General features: G+C 52.5%; 1 protein-coding gene across 1 annotated transcript; it reads right to left on the minus strand.

The window, feature by feature from the left end:
• Nucleotides 1-4,056: 4,056 nt before the first annotated feature.
• SHOX (SHOX homeobox) lies at nucleotides 4,057-14,049 on the minus strand. The gene is made up of 5 exons (XM_076328903.1): nucleotides 13,776-14,049; nucleotides 10,271-10,479; nucleotides 5,942-5,999; nucleotides 5,761-5,849; nucleotides 4,057-4,302 (listed from the first exon to the last, which is right to left on the minus strand). The coding sequence occupies exons 1-5, from the start codon at nucleotides 14,047-14,049 to the stop codon at nucleotides 4,057-4,059; spliced, it is 876 nt and encodes a 291-aa protein (XP_076185018.1).
• Between the last annotated feature and the right edge of the window lie 5,134 nt (nucleotides 14,050-19,183).

The following is a 19,183-nucleotide window of genomic DNA, read 5'->3' on the forward strand; positions in this document are numbered from 1 at the left end:
GAGACTACTTTTCCCATTATACAAGGGCCCACGTAATGCATAAAACCTTTTTTTATAGACTTGTTTATAAACAGCATTATTCATTTGGCATTCATTCAAGTTATTTTTCAAACACCAGACCAAACTTTTGAGGAAGATTCTTTAGCAATCCACATACACTAAATGAAGGCCTCCTCCAAGGGAATTCTGCCCAGCAGCTGCTGTTCTGATGATCTTGGAAACCTCACACTTCTCAAATGAAAGATTACACAAAGATCAAGCTGAATGATGGTGGACAATAAATGAGGCTTGGCATGCCTGAGAATCTAAAACAATTACATTGCTTTTAAACTTTAAAAAGCACCTCAGGACCTTGACTATCTTATCTTCAACCTCCAACATCCTGAAGAAAAATAATTAAAGAAATGCAAAAAAAAAAAAAGACCACACATGAACAGAGATGGAGTAGACGCTTTGGTCCAGATTCTCAACTTGTATGGGTCACTGGAGCTCCACATGGTGGATGGAGCCACAGTGACTTACACTTAGTGAAAAGTACAGTCCAGTACATGGTAGCCCAGGTAGGACTCCTCATTCCTTCCCGACAATGTAAGGATGACAAGAAGAGGAGGCCACCTGCATGCATCATCCAAAACAAGGCAAAGCTTTTATACCACCACTGATACCAGTTGGACCATTCGAGAAATAAGCAAAGCAGAACCGGTTTTGGCTACAGCCCTTGCACAGTGCACCTTTTCATTTCCTTTCGTGCTAAATGAAATGCAAGAGCCGCATGAAGCGCCTTGGTAGATTCACAGCAACACCCTGCCCCTTTCCCCAGGCTGATCTATGGTACCTCCTTCAAAACAGGCTAAGCTGATAAATCTTGCCACCTTCTTCCCTTCTGCGGTAGAGGGCAAGACTTTCCTTGAGACATCCGTTGAAAGCAATCAGAAGAAACTAAGGATTTTTCATTCTGGAAAGTTGTATGCTACACTGCCAGTCTTGTTTCATGTTAGCAGGGAACTGTATTCATGTTACCGCTATTTTTTGAATACAGGAAAGAAGCTGCGTGTAGCAAAATTTCTGAGAGAAATCTACAAGCATTTCTGCTGTGTTGGTACCTAGTAAAACAGCGAAGGTGGAAAAGTTATTCCTTCCAATATGAGGTGGATGCGTACTGTACGTGCATCCTGTAACACTGTAAGATTGGTAGCACTTCACAGCCTCACTTAGAAGATGTCTGAGAAAATTCAGATCCCAAACCTACAGCTTCAGCTGAGCTCATTCTATGGAATTGTTTGAGGGTGAAAATCACTCCTTTGCGAAAGTCCAGCACAGGACTGAAAAAATCACATAAGCCTCTCTTAAACTCTCAAAAGAGGACTTGAAAGGGTAATAATTAGATCACAGATACAGATAACAGGCAGTCCCCACTCAATCAAAAGCTCTATGCCTTCGGTCTTCAACACTGTGCATCAAATTCTCCTTCGATGGCTGTGGGTATCCAGTACAACACATTACTAGTTACAGCCTAAAGCATCTCAGTAGTAATGTTTATTTTTTTTTGGATCTGCATGTCAGAAGTGCTGGAACCACTCCAAATATTTCTTATTTTAGCCAGAAATTCATTCATCATCATGAATAACTTTTTACTTTCTAGGTAATGTTTTGTTTCGATAAGAAATTTTTAATTGCCTGAGATTTTTGTCCGTATTTCTCAGCAACAAGCAAGACTATCTTAACATTTTGGTCTTGCTTTAAAAAGGTACTGGGCTTTCACAGAGAGGTAGAAAAGGCAGATAACATTTATCAGCTCTAGCGAATCCAAAATATAACTACTTCTTACGTAATAAACAGAAGGGAAATGGCACAACTTTGACATTCCAGAAATTTTGCTTGCTAGAAAATATCAAAACTTGAAGGAGAAACAAAAATGAAGACAAGTGTCTAAAATTTATCTACAGCACGAACTTTTGTCCTACAGTAATATTTGGATTTGATAAATATCAGCAAAAGCCAAAACTAGTAATGGATTGCTAAATGAGACAAAAAAAGCAGGCTTAATAACGGTACTATTGCGAGGATAACCTTCCATCAACACAGGCCTTGGTAACAAAGGCAACAAATAGCTATCTTGTGAGATGTAGACAAGACCAATATTTGTACCGTCCTCTCTCCTCCCCACCAAAAAATAGAAAAACGATATCATAAACTAATTAGAAGTGAATAGCATAAAAAGTAAAAAAGGGGGGGCGGGGGGTGTCAGTAAGCCCAGACACTTTGGTAATACAATTTAAAGGATTTCCCTACTCCCCATCCTTTCTGGATTTATACTAGTTATTTTGTTTAAGCATTAGCTTAAGACTTGGTGTCTAAATCACGGGCAAAAATTTAAATGGCCAAATATTGAACTTGTCCACCTCTACAAAACATTTCTGTGGGTTGGTTTTTTTCTTTACTTAAAATGATTGCGAAAGCGTCATACAGACTTTTCAGCTTACTTCCCAGAGATACGGCACATTAACTCGACTAGAAATCATGGCATCTACCTTTTCCCATATGTGATGCATATAACTTTATCCATTCATAGAAGACTCGGACTGTCATTTTGGCGAGAAGCTGCAATGCACCAGTCTGAGCATAAAGGACTTAAGTTATGGTTCTTGCAGAATTGGTTATTAACAGAATAAGTACGGCTATTTTTTTTAATCTATAATATTTACAGTATTGCACTTTACTGCACTTAATTGCATTTCACTAAAATTAATGCTGCATCAGTATTATGCCTTAAAACCATATGTCCATCTTTGTTGTACAAGTCATTCTTTCTACATCCTCTAAAACAGCGAGATTTTGATTAAAGATCCAGACATTTGGAAAAAAGAAAAATTGGAAAAATTGACCTGTTTCTATGGCACAACGCATCTCATTGAGTTCAGGTGATTCTGGCAAAACAGGTGCATTTCTTATTGTTCCCATCTTTCAAGTTATCACTAACAATTAGTAAATTCTAGTCTCTCTTTCTCCTTTCAAAGGACATAGCCATTTGAGACGCACATTTTGTTATTGCTGCTTTTTTTTTTTTTTTAGGAAAGAAAAGGGAAAAAAAACCTGCCTTGCCTCAGATCTGAAATTCCACATTTAAATTCAAACCAGTTCTGCAGCAGCAGCTCCTCAGTGATGGAAGAGATTCATGGCAGTGAAATAATACTGTTGGCAACAAAGAAATGTCATCTTTAATGGAGACCAGCCCCAAGGATTTATTATTTATTATTATTACTATTTGTTTTGTTTAGTTTCGTTCTAATATATTTCTGATCTTCAAAACGTGTTTAGTTAGACACATGCACAAGGTAGCAAAACTGACAGCAGCAGATGACGTTATGCTGGAGCGATCACTTTTGCCAGGGTCAAAAATCCAAAGTGTCCCCAATGTTCACAGATTAACATAATTTAGAGATCGTTTCCTTTTTTTTTTTTCTTTTTGTGGGTTTTTTTTTTTTAACTCTCCTTTCTCTCTCCTCCCACCTACTTTATCCTCCGCGGAGTCTCTGACTCGTGGGTGCGTGTTTGCTGCGCGCGTGTGTGTGTGTGTGTGTGTGTGTGCGTGCGTGCGTCTGCCCGGTGCGGGAGCCGGGCGCCCTCGCCCCGCGGCGGGCGGAGCGTCCCCACCGTGCCACGCAGCACCGACGGCCGCCAACGGCCTCCGACGGCCGCCGGGGCCTCCCTCTTCGCCCGGCTCCCCCGGCCGCCGAGTCTCTGGGGGCGAGAGGAGTCTCCGGGGGCGAGAGGGCGAGGGAAGCGGCGGGAGGCGGCTGCCGCCGAGCGCTCGCAGACCTTGGGAAAGGGGAAGGAAATAAAAAGCCAAAAAAAAACCCCAAAATAAAAACAAACAAAACAAAAAAAAAAAGAACACGAGAGAAGGCGGCAGGGCGGCCCGGGGCGCCCGCTGCTCGCCCTGCGGCCGGGGAGGAGGAGCGGGGGGGGGGGGCAGGGCGGCGGTCCGTGCGGGTCACACACACACGCCCGCGGCGGGCACCCGGGGCGGGGTTGGGGGGGCTCGGCTGAAGCGTGTCAGAGCCCCAGGGCCTCGGCGTGCTTCCGGGCCTTCAGCCGCAGGTCGGCGATGCTGGAGTTCTTGCTGTTGCTCTTGGCGGCGGCGGCCACCACGGCGGCGGCGGAGGCGGACTCCGCCAGGGAGGCGATGGGCAGCCCGAAGGGCGGCGGCGGGAACATCAGGTAGGGCGCGTGGGCCGCCAGGTGCGGGTGCAGGTGCGGGTGCGCGTGGGCCACGCCCTCCAGCTGCAGCTGCGCCTGGACCTGGGCGGCGGCGGCAGAGACACGGCGTCAGCCCCACGGCCGCGGAACCGCCCCCCCACTCCCCCCCCCCCCCCCCCTCCGCCGCCTCCGCCTCGACCCTTCCCGGGACCCCGGCGGCTGAAAGAGCAACTTGTTAGCGGAGTCCCCCCGCACGCAGGGGCGGGGCGGGCGCGCAGCGCAGCAGATTTCCTCTCCGCGCTTAAGCGGAGGCACAGAGACATACTTAACCCTCCTCGTATTTAAAAGATAAATAAATAAATAAAATAAAATAAAATAACCAACGCGGCCCAACGCACGGGCGCCAACAAGTGCTAAATAGCTATTTTTTTTATAATTTTTTTTCCAGGGATGTTTGTTTATACCTTGCTAAAAACTCTTTGGCCGCCGGTCCCTTATATGCCGGGTTGGTGTTTGCTTTGGAGCTTTCTCGACCTGCGCAAACACGTTGGGTTGACTGAGAGATTTCAGCTCCGGGGAGAGGTGGGGGAGAGTTTATTTATGCATTTAATTATTTTGGTCCAAATATGTCTTTTTAAAAATCAATACAATTAATCTGTCAGCTCCACGTGTCTCTGAGACGGAGAAGGTGGTGGAGGGTCCCTTTGGGCTGGGAAAAATCGATTCCCCGATTAATTGACAAAAAAAAAAAGGAGGGGAGGGGGGGTTACAAGCGGTGGCTAGGGGTGACTGGAAGCGGGGCGGAATTTCATCCCCCTCGTCCCGGTTTCCCCCAGCGGCCTTCCCTCGGGGGGCTACGCCTCGCCGGGGCAAGGACCGGGCCCCGCGGCGGCGCCGGTGCCTGCGCTCCGCTACTGCCCCGGTGCCGGCCGGCCGGCACGGCGGCAGCTCACCGGGGAGAAGCCTCCCCACCTCCTGGGCGGCCGCCTTCATCGGAAAAGGCCAGGCCTCGACAGCCCGCCTGAGAAGGAGGGGGAGAACCACAGGGCAAGGGTCCGCACGGTTCTTCCCCCTCATAGGTTTCTCCCACCGCGTGGGAGACCCTGCCGCCGCGCTCTCCGGCACCGGGCGGGGACCGAAGCCCTCGGGGCCGGGCCGCTCCGTCCCCGCGGGGCGCGGGCGAGCTTGCCCGGGCGCCCCCCGGCCCTCTCCGCCGCGGGAAGGCGATGCACCCCCGGGAGGCCGGGCCGCCTTTGCCACGTCTGCGGGAGGCCCCGGGGCCGTGTGCCAGCCCATCGCACGGCGACGGGGGGGGCCCTTAGCACCGGCGGCGCCTCCCGGGGCCGCGGGACCCCCCGCTCGGCCCTCTCCCCGGGCCCGAGGGGCGCTGAGCTCCTGGCAGCCGGGCGGGGGCTCCTTCACGAAGTTTTACAGCCTGTTTTTAATACGTGCCAACTTCTATATAAATGGCACTTGTAAACGTGTCAGGCTTCCTCCCGTGCAAACGAAAGGGGGTCGGAGCTTGCCGGGGGAAAGGAAAATAAAACCGGAGCTAACTACCTGTTGGAAAGGCATCCTCAGGGCTCCCATATTCACATAGGGGGCCACTCGGCAGGCGTCTAAATGGCTGGCGGTTCCCAGGATCACACCTGCGGGGAGAGACAGGGCCGGGTGAGCGGCGAAGGCGCCCCGGGGCTCCGCGGCCGCCACCCCCCGACCGGCCCGCACCCCTTATACCCACCTTTGTGCATCTGGTTTTCCTGCTTTCGGCACTTTGCTCTCCTGTTCTGGAACCAGACCTGTGAAAAGAAAACGCAAACAGAAACAAAAACAACAAAAATGGAGGTAGACTAGGCAGCTGCTAAGTGGGGAGTATCTCAGGGGCTAGGGGTGGAGGGGAGAGGCGAGGGACTCCGCACAACTTTGCTGAGGTCTCTCCTCGGGAGCAGCCGAGGGGGAGAGCTCAGCCCCGGGTGGAGTGAGCCCCTCTCTGTGCTGTGGATGGGCTGTTTGCCGGGGGGGAGGGGTGTCCTGCTCTTTGGTGTGGTCTCTCAGCGGGACCAGAAGCGCCCTCCCAGCCGGGGAGACCGGGAGCGGGCCGCCTCGCACCGAGTCTCCGAGGTCCCCGTGTCCCCCGGGCGGGCAGTGGCGGTCCTTGTGCCACCCGTCTGGAGCGAGGGGCCGCTCCCACAAGCACTTAAAATAAGCCCACACGCAGGCCGAGTGGGACCCTCGCTCCCTTTCCAGTCACACCTCAAACACCCCGGGGACAGCCAGCGCGGGCCAGGTCAGACCCCGGGGTCTGGCCCCTGAGCGACCGGACCGTCTGCTCTCTCCCGAGCTGGGCTTGGAAACGGTGAAGACCTCGGAGAAGATGCGAGATACTGAACTTGCACGAAAGGGGCTGAATCATTCCACGTTCCCCAAACGTTAAAAGGAAACAAACCCCGCTTCTGGACAGACAAGAGCAACATCTTTGCAGGCTGGGATGTAAAGAAGTGCTTATGCCCCTAGCCGAGAAATGCCTGTAATCCAACAATCCTGCCTTACTACCAGCCGTTCTGACTCAAACAAGCGCAGAACTTGCAGTTGCCACTGCGCCTGCCCTGCCTCTTTTCCAGGGGCGTTTCAGACCTTCGTTACTTTCCCCCTTCCGAGGTGCTCGGTTTAGCAGCTCTCCCCAAAGGATCGTCACAGGCACGGACCGAAATGTTTTGCGGACCCTTATCCTTACACCAAAACCTACCGAATATGGACAAACATTGACTTTCACCGCTGATAAAATCCTGTAGCTAAGTAAACACCTACAACCTTTGATGTTCTTGCACTTGCCAAGAGATCATACGGTTAATTAATACTAACTGCACTTCCTACATCAAATTTTCCCTTCAAGCTTTCCTCAATTGCCTTAATGATGGTCATTTACAACGGAGTAATTAGTGCAAAGAAAGGCTTCCAAAGGCATTAATTACCTCGGGTACCTCAGTGATTTTCTTAAGTAGGAATTGGCCTTCTCTGATTTGGAGCACCGTTTTTCCTGCCTAGGGTGGCCGGGGGAGAGCGCGCAGCGGGCGGGCGGCTGCGGGTACGGACCGACCGACCGACCGATCGCTCCCGGTCCCCGCCGGCTTGTCGCTAGCGCGGCCCTCCCCGCGCTAACCGGGCATCGCTGCCGCCTCGCTGCCCTGAACGCACAGCACGGCACGGCACGGCACAAGCCTGGTTTTCCGTACGAGCAACACGCAAATATTAACAACATGCAACGCTTCTCCTTTTAACCGGGCCGTTAGGGATTTATATATTTTTTAAAAAATAAGAGCATGCAAAATACCATCGCGCTGTAGCGACAATAACACGTATTTTTACGGTTGTAAATCCTTGCAGGAAATCTCCTTGTGTGTGTGTCCCCCGCCCCCCGCCAAAGGAGTATAAATTGTCAGGAGGAATTTAAGCAGCGTTTAAACAACTTCTCTTGCAAATCAGAACATCTTTCAAACAGAAATTGTATTTAAATCTGGAAAACGAAGTGCCCTTTCCCTTTAGCTATGAAAAAATAAGGTTATGAGGAATAAAAGTGATGAATTAGCCATTGCGTTAAGCGATAATAAATCAGGCTTGGTGTGATTCACGATCAATTCCAATTAGTCATGAATATGCTAAGTAAAGCACAGTACACTGTTTTAGACAGTTATTTCTTCATTAAGGATCACTCAGTGATTTCTTTCACAAATGCTCTAATCTGATTTCCTTTTGATTTCCATTAGAGACAGTGAATAATGACATTTAATTTAGCCCTGCACCATAAACCCAAAGATATTTGTTGTAATTGAATTACTGCCTGCTCCTCACTATGGTCTCATAACTTTCAATTATAACCCTGACAGCTGGGTGATATGAGTTTCCAGTACAACACTAAAAATAAAAGGTTAATAAGGACTAGCTACCATAGGAGCTTCAATTTATTTACAGCAAATTTCCACACTAAATTGAAACTATATCCTTTAACAGCAAGGGACAAGCGGTTCAGATAGGAATTAGAGAACAATTCTGAAAGTATTAAAAAAAAGACCTTTCCCTTTTCCCCCTTTCTCCTTCTTTTTTTCCGCTTTCATTTCTTGATGGATAGCAAGCGCTCTGCTTATTTCCTAATTAATTATCAATTTCTCCTCTTTTCCCTCTTGATATTTCTTTTATTTCTAGCTTTATTTTCATTCAAACCTCTTTTGTAAGATTATTCAATTTATTAACTTTTTTAATCTCTCTCATAATCTCCACCTGAATCAGGATCTTTTTTTTTCTTTTTTTTTTGGTGTGCCGTTTTAAGATCTGTGAGCACTTGAAGCACCAATTTTCCTGTAACTATGAACATCCTGTTAAGGTGCTGCTCAGTAATAAAGTACTTGAAAGAAAGAGTGCGGAATTCAATTACAAGTAATTTATTTTTATAGAAACAGTACATCAAGGCCTTGGAAAGATATTACAGAGCCCAAGTAAGAAGATCTGGGAAGATGACATAAGAGTTGATGTCCCCTTCAGCAAAAGTTTAATCTTTTCATTAATTTATATGGTGTGGTTAGATCAATCTTCCAGGAGAAAGTAGGCCAGCAGCACTCCGAACCCCTGCAATATCCCCTGCAAGCCACCCTTCCTAAGGCATGTGCCCGGCACCATCCCTCGCCCAGCTCGGTTTATACTGAGAGAGGCAGGAGCTGAGGGGAGAGAAGAGCCTTCAAAAAAAAAAAAAAACCAAAACCAAAAAAAAAGCCAAAACAAGAAAGAAAACGACCGAGCTACTCTATTTATTTCGGGAGATGCCTCCAGGAGGCAGTTGTTTAAAGCGAGACAGCCGCTTACTCAGGCAAAGGCTCGCTGAGCGGGTGCTTTCCATGGTGGGTCATGTCTAAGGAGGGGGACGAGGCGACCCCTCTCCCCGCTCTGGCTCGGGGCTGTATTTCTTGTCTTCCCGCTGTGCCCTGGGATGGGGGTAGGCACGGAGACGTCCACCTATGCCCACGCAGCCACACCCGCACCTAGGTGTACCCACGCGCACGCACGTATAGACGGATGTACATATGCACGCGCATCTCTTGTCTCCAGGGCGTGAAGGCGTTTTGCTCGGTCGGGGGGGGTGGCTTGGTGAGTTTTTCTTCTTGGGTTTTGGTTTGGTTTGGGTCTGTTAGGCCAAGCACAGAGTTATAACCTAAAAAAGGATTTCCTTCAGGTTTCTCCTGCTCTGGGCCTGCTCAGAGCCACAGGTTGATCTTATTAATTATTTCTAGGGTTTTCTTTTTGAACGCGACATCTGTTTTGGGGATGCATTCCCTAGTTGGCTTAAGGGGTGGGGGATATTTTTCCCCTGCATCAAACCGAAAATCGAATTTTAAAATAATCCATGTGGAGCCACCCAAACAGACGGCTCCGATGGCCCCAGAACTACAGCAACCCGGACCTATTTTCAAGGTTTCGAAGGCTAATTGGTATTTAGCTGTATCTGAAGCGGGATGGGAGGGACGGGGGGAGACTCCACCAGATGGGGTGCCATGCATTCATACGCTTGCTGCGCGAATGAGAGGGGGCACCTTTCCCCCGGCTCCGGCTAATCCCGTCCCTCAGCACCCAAACCGTCTAGGCTTATTCACGGCGATTGTTTTCTGGGTTGTTTTTTTTTCCATAACGGCCCCATAAAAGGAGGAGGGGGAAGAAAGTGAGGATTAAGGGAGAGTTAATGGCACGTTTGCAAGGAAAAATACAATAATTCAATAAAAAATAGCTAGATGCTCAGCTATTAGAGACTTGTCACCACTATCACCACCACCCCCACCACCACCCCAAACAAAATAAAATAAATTAAACCGCCTTCCTCGGAAATGCAAGGCACGGGCAGATACTCCCAGAGCAGAATTACTGTTTGGCAGGACAGGTACAGCGGAGTTGCAAACAGCTTCCCCATCACACGTGTCGTCTCTGCCTTCACCTCCCCGCTTTGGTTGGAACGGGGCACTGTGCTAGGATCCGCTGGCAGTTAGGAAGTGAGGAGAGGACGTTTCCGGGAACAGAGCCTTTCTCTTACCTGAACCCTAGCTTCAGACAGTCCCAGCCTCTGGCTTAGTTCCTCCCTCATGAAGGCATCCGGATAGTGAGTCTCATCAAAAAGTCTTTCCAGCTCATTCAGCTGCTCTAGTGTGAAATTGGTTCTGCTTCTCCTTTGTTTGAGCTTGGTCTGTCCATCTTCATCTTCTGACTTCACATCTTCCCTCTTCTCTTTGCACTCGTAGATCCCTGCCGGGAGGGGGAAGGGGAAAACGACACTGAGCCTTCCCTCGCACCTCTCCGAAGTTTCTCTCCGCAGCACACGGGGGTCACCCCCCTCCCCTCTCTTCGTCCCCAAACTCAGTGCAACCTGCGGGGGCAACCGGCGGGCGGGAGGGGGGTCCCCGGGCCGGCCCCGGCAGGCCGGAGGGGCGAGCGGGGCTGGGGGCCGGGCCGGGCCGGGCCTGGGGGCACCGGGTCGGGCTGAGCCCCGCTGCCGGCTCCGGGCCGAGGGAGGGAGGGAGGGAGCCGCGCTGCCTTGCCTGGCTGGTGCCCCATCAGAAAACTATATATATAAACATAATTTTATTTTCTTTCCAGGGTGAGGAGGAAGCCGTGCCGCCGGTCGGCACGGGCAGTTTGGGGAAGGGGCTGGTAGGAAAACCGCCGGCCCCCCATACCTCCAGGCGGCGGGAAGAGGCGGGGGAAGGGGGTTTCTCCGTCGCCGTTTCCTCACGAAGTAAAGAGGGTTATGCAAGAAACTCCCCCACCGCTGTCCTGGTGAAGCCACGGTGCAAATATTTGCCTCGTAAAAGAAACTTTCCATGGGCCTGAGAACGAGACCGTCCGTCCCTCTTCCCCTGATCACCCCTCCTTCCCCCAAAATACCTGCCGGCGGGTGGAAATCCCCGGGGCGGCGGGCCTGCTCGGCCCGGCGCGGGGGAGCGGACTCAAGGACCGTGGGTGCCCCCCAGACCCTCCAAAACAGCAGACACACACACACACCCCCCAGCCCTCACGGAGCTCAACAGGGTTCGGGGCGAGCTTGCGACCGCAGGCAGCCGCTGTGCACGCTTGTCCCGGGCAGAGGGGAGGAGGGCTGGGGAGGCAGCGGGGGAAAACAGTTGCTTTTTTTTTGTCTTGGAGGGGGGGATGTTCATGTTTTGGCTTTATAGCTTTCTTTTCTCCTTTTCTTTTCTTCCCACCCCGCCCCCAATGCCAGGCGGCCTAAAGCACCGGCCCTCTTTTAAACCCGGCTAACGAAAAGAGAAGAGATGCTGGAGCAGGGGGCACCTCTGGAGGCTGAACCGGTTCCCCGGGATCCCCTGCCTGCCCGGGGCGCCCCGCCGGGGTGCGCATCCAGCGCGGGCACCGGCGGAGTCCCGGGACGAGCCTGCCCCGGCTGCCTCCTTTGTCCTGCTTCACCTTCTGGGCAGTGCGGGGCTGGGGGGGGAAGCCACATCTGCAGATGATCCCGAATTAAATCCATTTTCCCTCATCAAATGCACACGTATTTTATATATATATATATATGTATGTATACACGCACACAAATGCGCGCATGCACATATATATTATCCTATATACTTAGGGGCATCCCAAAATGCAAATGCCTAACTGCAAATCGTAAGTTAATTGAACGTAATAAAACGTCCTGAACTGCGTCTGTGCTTAAGCAAGGCGGGGACTCACGCCGAAGCGCTCGTTTTCACTTCCGAAACGAAAACTGTCCCTGGCCGTAATCGCTCCTCCGGGCTCCCCGTCTCCGATTCCGGGCTGGATATCGGCTGCATAAAACTTTGGGAAGGGTCTGGCCTCCGGAGGGAGGTGTTCGCTGGTTGGGTTTAACGGCATTTTGTTCGCATTTCTCCTATAAGGGGAAGCCCTGTGAAAAGACGAGGGTGCTACCCCAGCAAACGCCTAGGGAAAATTAGGCGCGTTCAAAAGCTCCGTCTCCTCTCGGAGATCCGAGGCTACAGCGTGTCCGTGGTAGGTATAAAATATTAACTAGCATATCGGTGGGACTGAAATCACACGCCGAAATCAGTTGAAATTAGGCTGAAACCTGGCATGAATTTAAACTGTCACAAGCGTCTCAGCTCTTTCCAACTCCTCCCTTCCATCCCCACCCCCAGCCCCTCTCCATAGATTAGATTAGCTAAACATACAAGCCAGAATTTCGATACACAGGAAAAGGGGGAGTAGTAGAGATTTTCTTTTTCGTTCGTTCGCATTGCAATTTTTTTTTTAAGATTTTTTTTTTTCCTGGAGCATGCCCTGCTTTCATTTTTTAAAACCATCTCCTGCGCGAATGATTCCTCTAAACTGAACCCTCTCGTTTTGCAGTCTCTCGACCAGAGAAGGAAAATCAGCAGTGCTGAGCGGTACTGGCTTGTGCAGAAATACGGGTACCCGAATACGTGATTATACCCGGTCCTTCTGTTTGGGGAGGGGGTGGAAGAGAGGAGGATATTAAATAAGCGTTTGGGCTGTAAATTAAATTGCCTTTCGCCCGATGTTATATTAAACAAGATCAAACAGTAGGAAACAGCTGAAAGACTGGTTGTTGTTCCCCAACCTATTAACCGTTTTTTATTACCCCAAGCTAGCCAGTAGCTCCCCAGGCAGGTCCACCTGTCTAACTTGCCTAGAGACACTTTCTCAACTTTCTAATCCCCCCGCCCTTTTTATTCTCTCCTTCCCCTGCGTGATTTTTAGCTGGCTTGGTTTAAAAATGGTTTTTTAATTTGAATTTCTTTCCGCTAAGAGAAGGAATGGCGGTTTAGCCCTCGGCCGGCGGTCCCCGCACCCCGGGGGGATGCGGTGCTGCCCTGGCCCAGGTGAGAAGGGCAGGCAGGGGACCGAGGGACCGGCGGCAGGGCCGGCCGGTGCCTCTCTCCGCAAGGATGCTCCGTCTCACGCGGGCCCGGGCAGCTCCCCCGCAGCCAGGCTCCTCTCCCCCTCCTCCTCGCCGCCCGCAGCCTCTGGCTAGGGCAGGCTGACCGACGCAAGACAAAATGTCCAGGGAGAGCCCTCTCCACATCCAGCTTTCTCCCAGAAGAAGCAGCAGCATCCTGACGGCCCGGAAGCAGGAAGAACAGGTCTTCTGGGGCATTAAAACTCCCCGGACGAGGTTTCCTCGTACAAAAATACACAGATAGACAAAAATGTCTGACGTCCTGCGCTGCCCCCTTCCCCCGGGCGAGCGAACGCCTAACGCACCGGATCGATTTCGGATGTGAACGGGGGCTGGCGGGGCGGGGGGGGGAGGACCGAAGTTGCGACTTATTTTTCGCGGCTATGTTCACGTTATGCATGCGGGCATATGTGTTTCTAAGCGTACGTTCCCGCCGCTGCGGGAGGGAGGCGGCCGGAGGGGGGAGGCAGGATGCGGGAGGCGAGCCCGCGGGCCGGGGCCGGGGCCGGGGCCGCGGTGGCCGGCTCGCCCCCGCCGCGGAGCGCCGGGGGCGGCGGGGGCGGCCGGGGAGGGGGCCGGGGCTGCCGGCGAGGGGCGCGGGGCGGAGGGCGCCCAGCCCCGCTCTTACCTTCCGCCGTCCTGCCCGTGCTGAACTCCTTCAGTTTGTCCTTGTCGCTCTCTACGTGGTCTTTGAAAAGATGCACCGGGCAATGGTTGCTGCTCTCGGTCATGTCCTGCAGGTTAGAGTCAGAGTTTCCAAGCTCCCTAGAGCGAGCCAACCCACTCTCCAAAACTTCCCTGTACGTGATCGTCTCCTTCTTGTTGCTGCTGCCACTGCCGCTGCTGCTCTCTTTGCTTTTCTGGTCAAAAGATTTGGATACAAAAGCCGTAAGTTCTTCCATGGCTGCCCGGTGATCTTATCCACAGAGATCCACTTGTTTTCAGTCGGAGATGTGGCCGTCCTCCGCACGCTGTTTTTGCACGTAGAAGATGGGCTGTATAGGGTTAGATCACTCCTGCTGTTATTTATGCCTTTCAATTTGAGATCACACTATTTATACATGGCTACCTCAGCCCAACCCCCAGCTCTCCCTGTCTCCAGCAATTACTGACTGCTCCATAGTCGCAGGCGGACTCCTAGCAGCTATCTCCCCCACCTCAGTCCAGCAATTGGCTTTCTTTTCATTTCATCACTCTTTGGCATCTTTGCACCTTGATTTAGGGAGGCAAAGAGGCAAAAGCGAAAAAGAGGGGGGGAGAGAGAGGGAGAGAGAGGAATAAAAGGGAGGGGGGGAAGAGGAAAACATGAAAATAGGTATCTGCATTCTGTAAATGGGTTGCAGAAATGAAAGTCGAGGAAGACTTAATTGATTGTAAGGACATCCTGTGCGTGGCAACACTGTGAGTAAAAACGGACCCACAGCTAATCAAATAACTGTGCTCCTGCAATTAAATGTATCGCTGTCAAGAGGAAAAGAAAATGAGTGTTCAATAAAAAAGGTAATGAATAAAAAGCCGGAGATGTGCGTTTGTTGTAATCATTGGAAATTCTACCTGACTTGCTATTTAGCTAATTTCGCTTAATTAAATGGTCAAAATAATCAGCGAACCAAAAATGCTGTTTTGAAAGTGTTGCCTGTTCTGGCGGGCGGGCGGGCGGGCGGGTGGGTGGGTGCGCGGAGGGGGACGTGTGTTGCAGTTAAACAAGTTGCGAGGTGTCTCGGAGATCCGTGTCGGTGTGTTCGGAGGGTTTGGAGGGGGCTGCTTGGTTGGGGGTTTTATCCATAGGTAGGGGGGCTCTCCAGATGCGCGTAAACATTGCAGGATCTGTTCTCTTGTTTACTGTTATTATGTCGTCTGAAGACACTGTTGGGGAAAATTAAAATCTAAAACGTTTCTTTGGATGTAGAGCTACCCTGCTGCGTGCAGTAGAGGGGTAATTTGTTAACACGAGAGTTTGCACACGACAAATAGAGCATTAAATCGTCTGCTTTTTTTTTTTTTTTTTTTTTTTTTTTTTAACGAAACGTATCCTGCCGGATTTAAGATAGGACTGGCTATAATTTTCCCACCTTGTTCTTGGTAGGCTGCTGTTATTTTTGTTGTACTCCCGGAATAATTATAATTCTGTGCGCTTGAATAGCTGCCTGAAATTCATCTCCAGATAACAGCGCCGGCATTTCTAGCGCCTCTCCGCACCACTTGATCCGCAAGCGGAGCCGACTTTCCAGCTATTTATTTCTATCTCCTCTCCTCGGGCTTTAACGCGAAGGGTTATTCGGTATTTGGAGGAATTTCGTCTTCTGGTCGTTCGGCTTTTTACGTCCTTCTCATTCCCTCGCCTCGAGTTTGAGATAATCAGAGCCCATCATCACGCCACCCTCTGCTCTGAACCGCAACCAAAGGAGGCTCCTTGCTGGAGCAAGGGGCTATTGTTTCTTTTGCGGGGGAGAGTGGGACCGCTCTGAAAATTAGCAGAACATTAAAACACTAAAAATACGTTTAATTAATCCGAAGGTGCCCCCAGCACCAGAGTTAACACCTCCACAGGAGGAGGGGAAAAAATAATAATCGAGGAAGCAATTAATAAAGGGCTTTAAAAAAAATCAATCTCCCCCTGTGCGAATTTAAAATGATTATCCAGGGGACAAGGATTGATCATTTGATCTCGGCGCTGCGGATATCCCTGACATTTATTATATCGTTGTGTCTCGGTGGCATCCTTCCTCCAGAGTTCATTTAACAAGTGAGGGAGCCGAGGAAGCCTTACAACTTAACAAACAGGTCTTGTCATCGCAGACGCCAATCAAATCCGAGGCTCTAATGTATATCACACGGCACCACATAAATAATAAAGGCAAACGATAGACGTGGAAGTAACGTATGGCCGAGAAAAGACCCCGGCACGACGCGCTGCTCGTGCCTCTCCCACGCAGTCTGCCTGTGTAAGGGCTCGCGGCGGATTGTTGCACGCGCCGGTGGCGCGGCGCGGGAGGCGAGGGTGTCACGGACACACGCACACGCGGGGGCACGGGCACCCGCCCCGCGGGGGAGAGGCTCCGCGGGGCTGCGCCGGGGCCGAGCCGCCGCCGCCGGGGAAACTTTCCCCAGCCCTCGGCTCGCCCGGCGTCCATCCCCCCCGCCCCGCGCCCAGCCTCCCTCGGCCTCCCTCGCAGCAAACAGCAAATAAGGACAAATATTTAGTAACTCCGCTTCCCCCTCCGCTTCCCCAGCCCCGGTGCGGCACGGTGCGCTTCGGCTCGCCCGACCTGCCGGAGTCTGCACCCCCTCCTCCGGATTCCCCCCCCCCTTTCCTCCCCCTCGCCCCCGTCCCGCTCTCCTCCCCGCGGCTCCCCCCTGCGCCCAGCCCCACGCCTGCAGCCCACGCGGGCGCGGGACCGCGCTTCTCCCGGAGACCCCCCGGGCCCCTCCTGGCACCGCCGGGGCTCCTGCCCCCGAGGACAGGGGCAAATCCAAGCCCCCGAAAACAGAGGGGAAAAAAAGCCCTGTTGCCTCCCCACCGCCCCATCCCCATCCCGCCCTCCCTCCCCGCTTCCCGGCAGCGCGGGGGCGCCCGGTGGGAAAGCCAATTGCCCCCCGGCTCCCGCAGCCCGCGGGGCGCAGCTCGGCCCGGGGCAGCCACAGGGCGCGCAAATCGCGCGGCAATCCGCGGCCCACCGCCACTCGCCGCCCCCGACGGCAGCGGGGAGGCCGCCGGGGGGGAGCCCTGCAGACGGGGGGAACTTGCCTCAGACTCGCTCCGAAAGCGAAAAGCGAAACAAAGCACCGGAAAGGGAAGGGGAAAAAAAAGGGGGAAATAATTAAAAAAAAAAAAAAAGAGAAGCGGTGCAAGTCGCAGCCCTCCCCGGGGATGCGGCCGCCGCCCCACGCCGCGGACCCCCGCGGGGACAGGCGGCGGAGGGCGCGGGGGCGCGGGCAGCCCCGCGGGCGCGCACGGCCTCACCGCGCGCTCCGCGCAGCGCGGAGCTTTACGAGGGATGACGGGCCTGGCCCGGCCCGACCCGTCCCAGTGGGGCGGCGGGGAGCGGGGGGAGGCGGGGAGCGTCCCCGGCCAACCCCCCCGCCCCCGGCAGCCCGCGGCCGTGCGGGCACCTAGGGCAAGGTGGTGCGGGTGTTGGCAAAGATGGGGGACACTTTTCACCCCGCTACAAACTTTGGCAGCGGGTTCAGAGGGGAATCACGCCTATTGCTGCTCCTGACAACGGGCTGGGGAGGAGGGAGGGAGGGAGGGAGGGAGGGAGAGAGAGGGAGGGAAGGAGCTGCCGTCCAAACCCCATTCCCTCGCAGGCACGGAGCTCCTGGGACCCTGTCGCAAAACTAAGAAGTCACCGGCGCCCCTCAGAGCTGCCCCCTGCCCTCGGCTCGGCTTGGCACCCCGGGTACCCCTTTGCCACGGCACAAGCCACCCCGCTCTCCCTGACCCCCCCCCCCGCCCAGGTCCCTTGCAGGACCGGGCACCAGCAGCATGTCGAGGGCTCTCCTGGCAGCACGGCCTCCGGGGTGACCTGCGGGGCACTGTGCCCCCAAATCCTCATCCTCCTCCCTCCCCAGCGCCCCGGGCCACCGGACAGCAGCCCTCCGCCCCGCTGGGCGTCCTAACCAGGCAAAAGGGGGAGAGGGAGGGGTCCGCTCATTCCACCCCCCTTTCTTTCCCCTCTCCTCACTTGCCCCACCGCCGGCCCTAGGGGCCTGTCCCCTCCGGAGACCCGAGCCCGCCCCCGGGCCGCCGCCTCCTTCCCGGCTGCCGCTCCCCGCAGCCCCCGAGGCCCCGGAGGAGCGCGCAGGGGCGGCCGGCGTCGGGGCGGGGGGGGGGGGGGGGGGGGAGCGGTGCGGGCAGCGCCGCGCACCTCGGCTGCAGCCGGGCGTCGGTGTCCGGCCCCGGGTGCCCAAAACCGTCCGGGAGCGAGCGGGGCAGGAGTGCGAGGGGACATCTGCGAGCAGGGAATCTCGCCCTGCCAGGGAACAGCCCCGGACCAGGTACCGCGGAAGAGCGTTCACTTAGCGTGGTATCAATACATGTGTTATTTTTTATTCCGCTTTCAGAGGGACCTCTTGACCATTGGGGGTTTTCTCCGAGTTAAAGGAGAGGAATAATTATGAATGAGTTTAAGCGTTGCATTAGCTTTAAGCATTTCCAAGGCAAAGTATTGGATTTCGTATTTATAAGAGGAATTTACATTTGTACATTGACTCACGGTATGACGTAGGGAGAAACCGATTTCCTCCCCCCCCCCCCCCGCTTCATCTTATTTCGGTCGAAATGGAGCAAATAAGCAAACAGAAAAATCATCGGTTTAATCCACGCTTTAATAAGCGCTGACCCGAAGAGCAAGATTCTGTTGAGTAGATAACTGAGTCCTCTCTCCCCGTCTCCATCCCTCCCTCCCTCCCTCTCTCGCTCTCGTGATTAATTCAGAGACTGTAATCATGGACATTGTACATCAAACCTTTCTGCTCACGCTACAGACTCCTGCAGATTTTTATTGGTTTACATGAAAGCGAGTAAACATATTTCAGAGGATGCCCTTTCAATCTGGCTCCATTTCCACAGCACATAATTCCAAGGACAATTTGTTTTAATAATAAGAATGGATGCAGTGTTAATGGTTTTCAATTTGTGTTTAAAAAAAAACATTAAATATTTATAAGTATCGATCGAGGGTTTCAGGATTTTACAGACGTCTTAACACATTTCATAGATGGGATTTTTTTTTAATTTAGAAACCTGCGTCGTATTCTCTTTTATGCTGTTTATTGATTTAAGCAACATCCGTGTCTCAAATGAGAGACTAATAGATTTTCATTAAAATAGGCTCTCTTAATCCTGATTGTGAATGGATATGATTGATCCGTGCAGCACACTACACATCTATAATATTAATAAAGGACATTATCATGGCAGGACTTGCCTTTCCGTCATCAGGGCACTTTTTTTTTCCCCTCCTTGCAACCTTAAAGATTTATTTGGGGGCCGTAAAATGGCCCACAGGAGGGAAACGCATTGGGAAGAATACA

This window comes from Aptenodytes patagonicus, chromosome 1, assembly GCF_965638725.1.
Source record: "Aptenodytes patagonicus chromosome 1, bAptPat1.pri.cur, whole genome shotgun sequence".
In the NCBI taxonomy this organism is placed as follows: domain Eukaryota; kingdom Metazoa; phylum Chordata; class Aves; order Sphenisciformes; family Spheniscidae; genus Aptenodytes; species Aptenodytes patagonicus.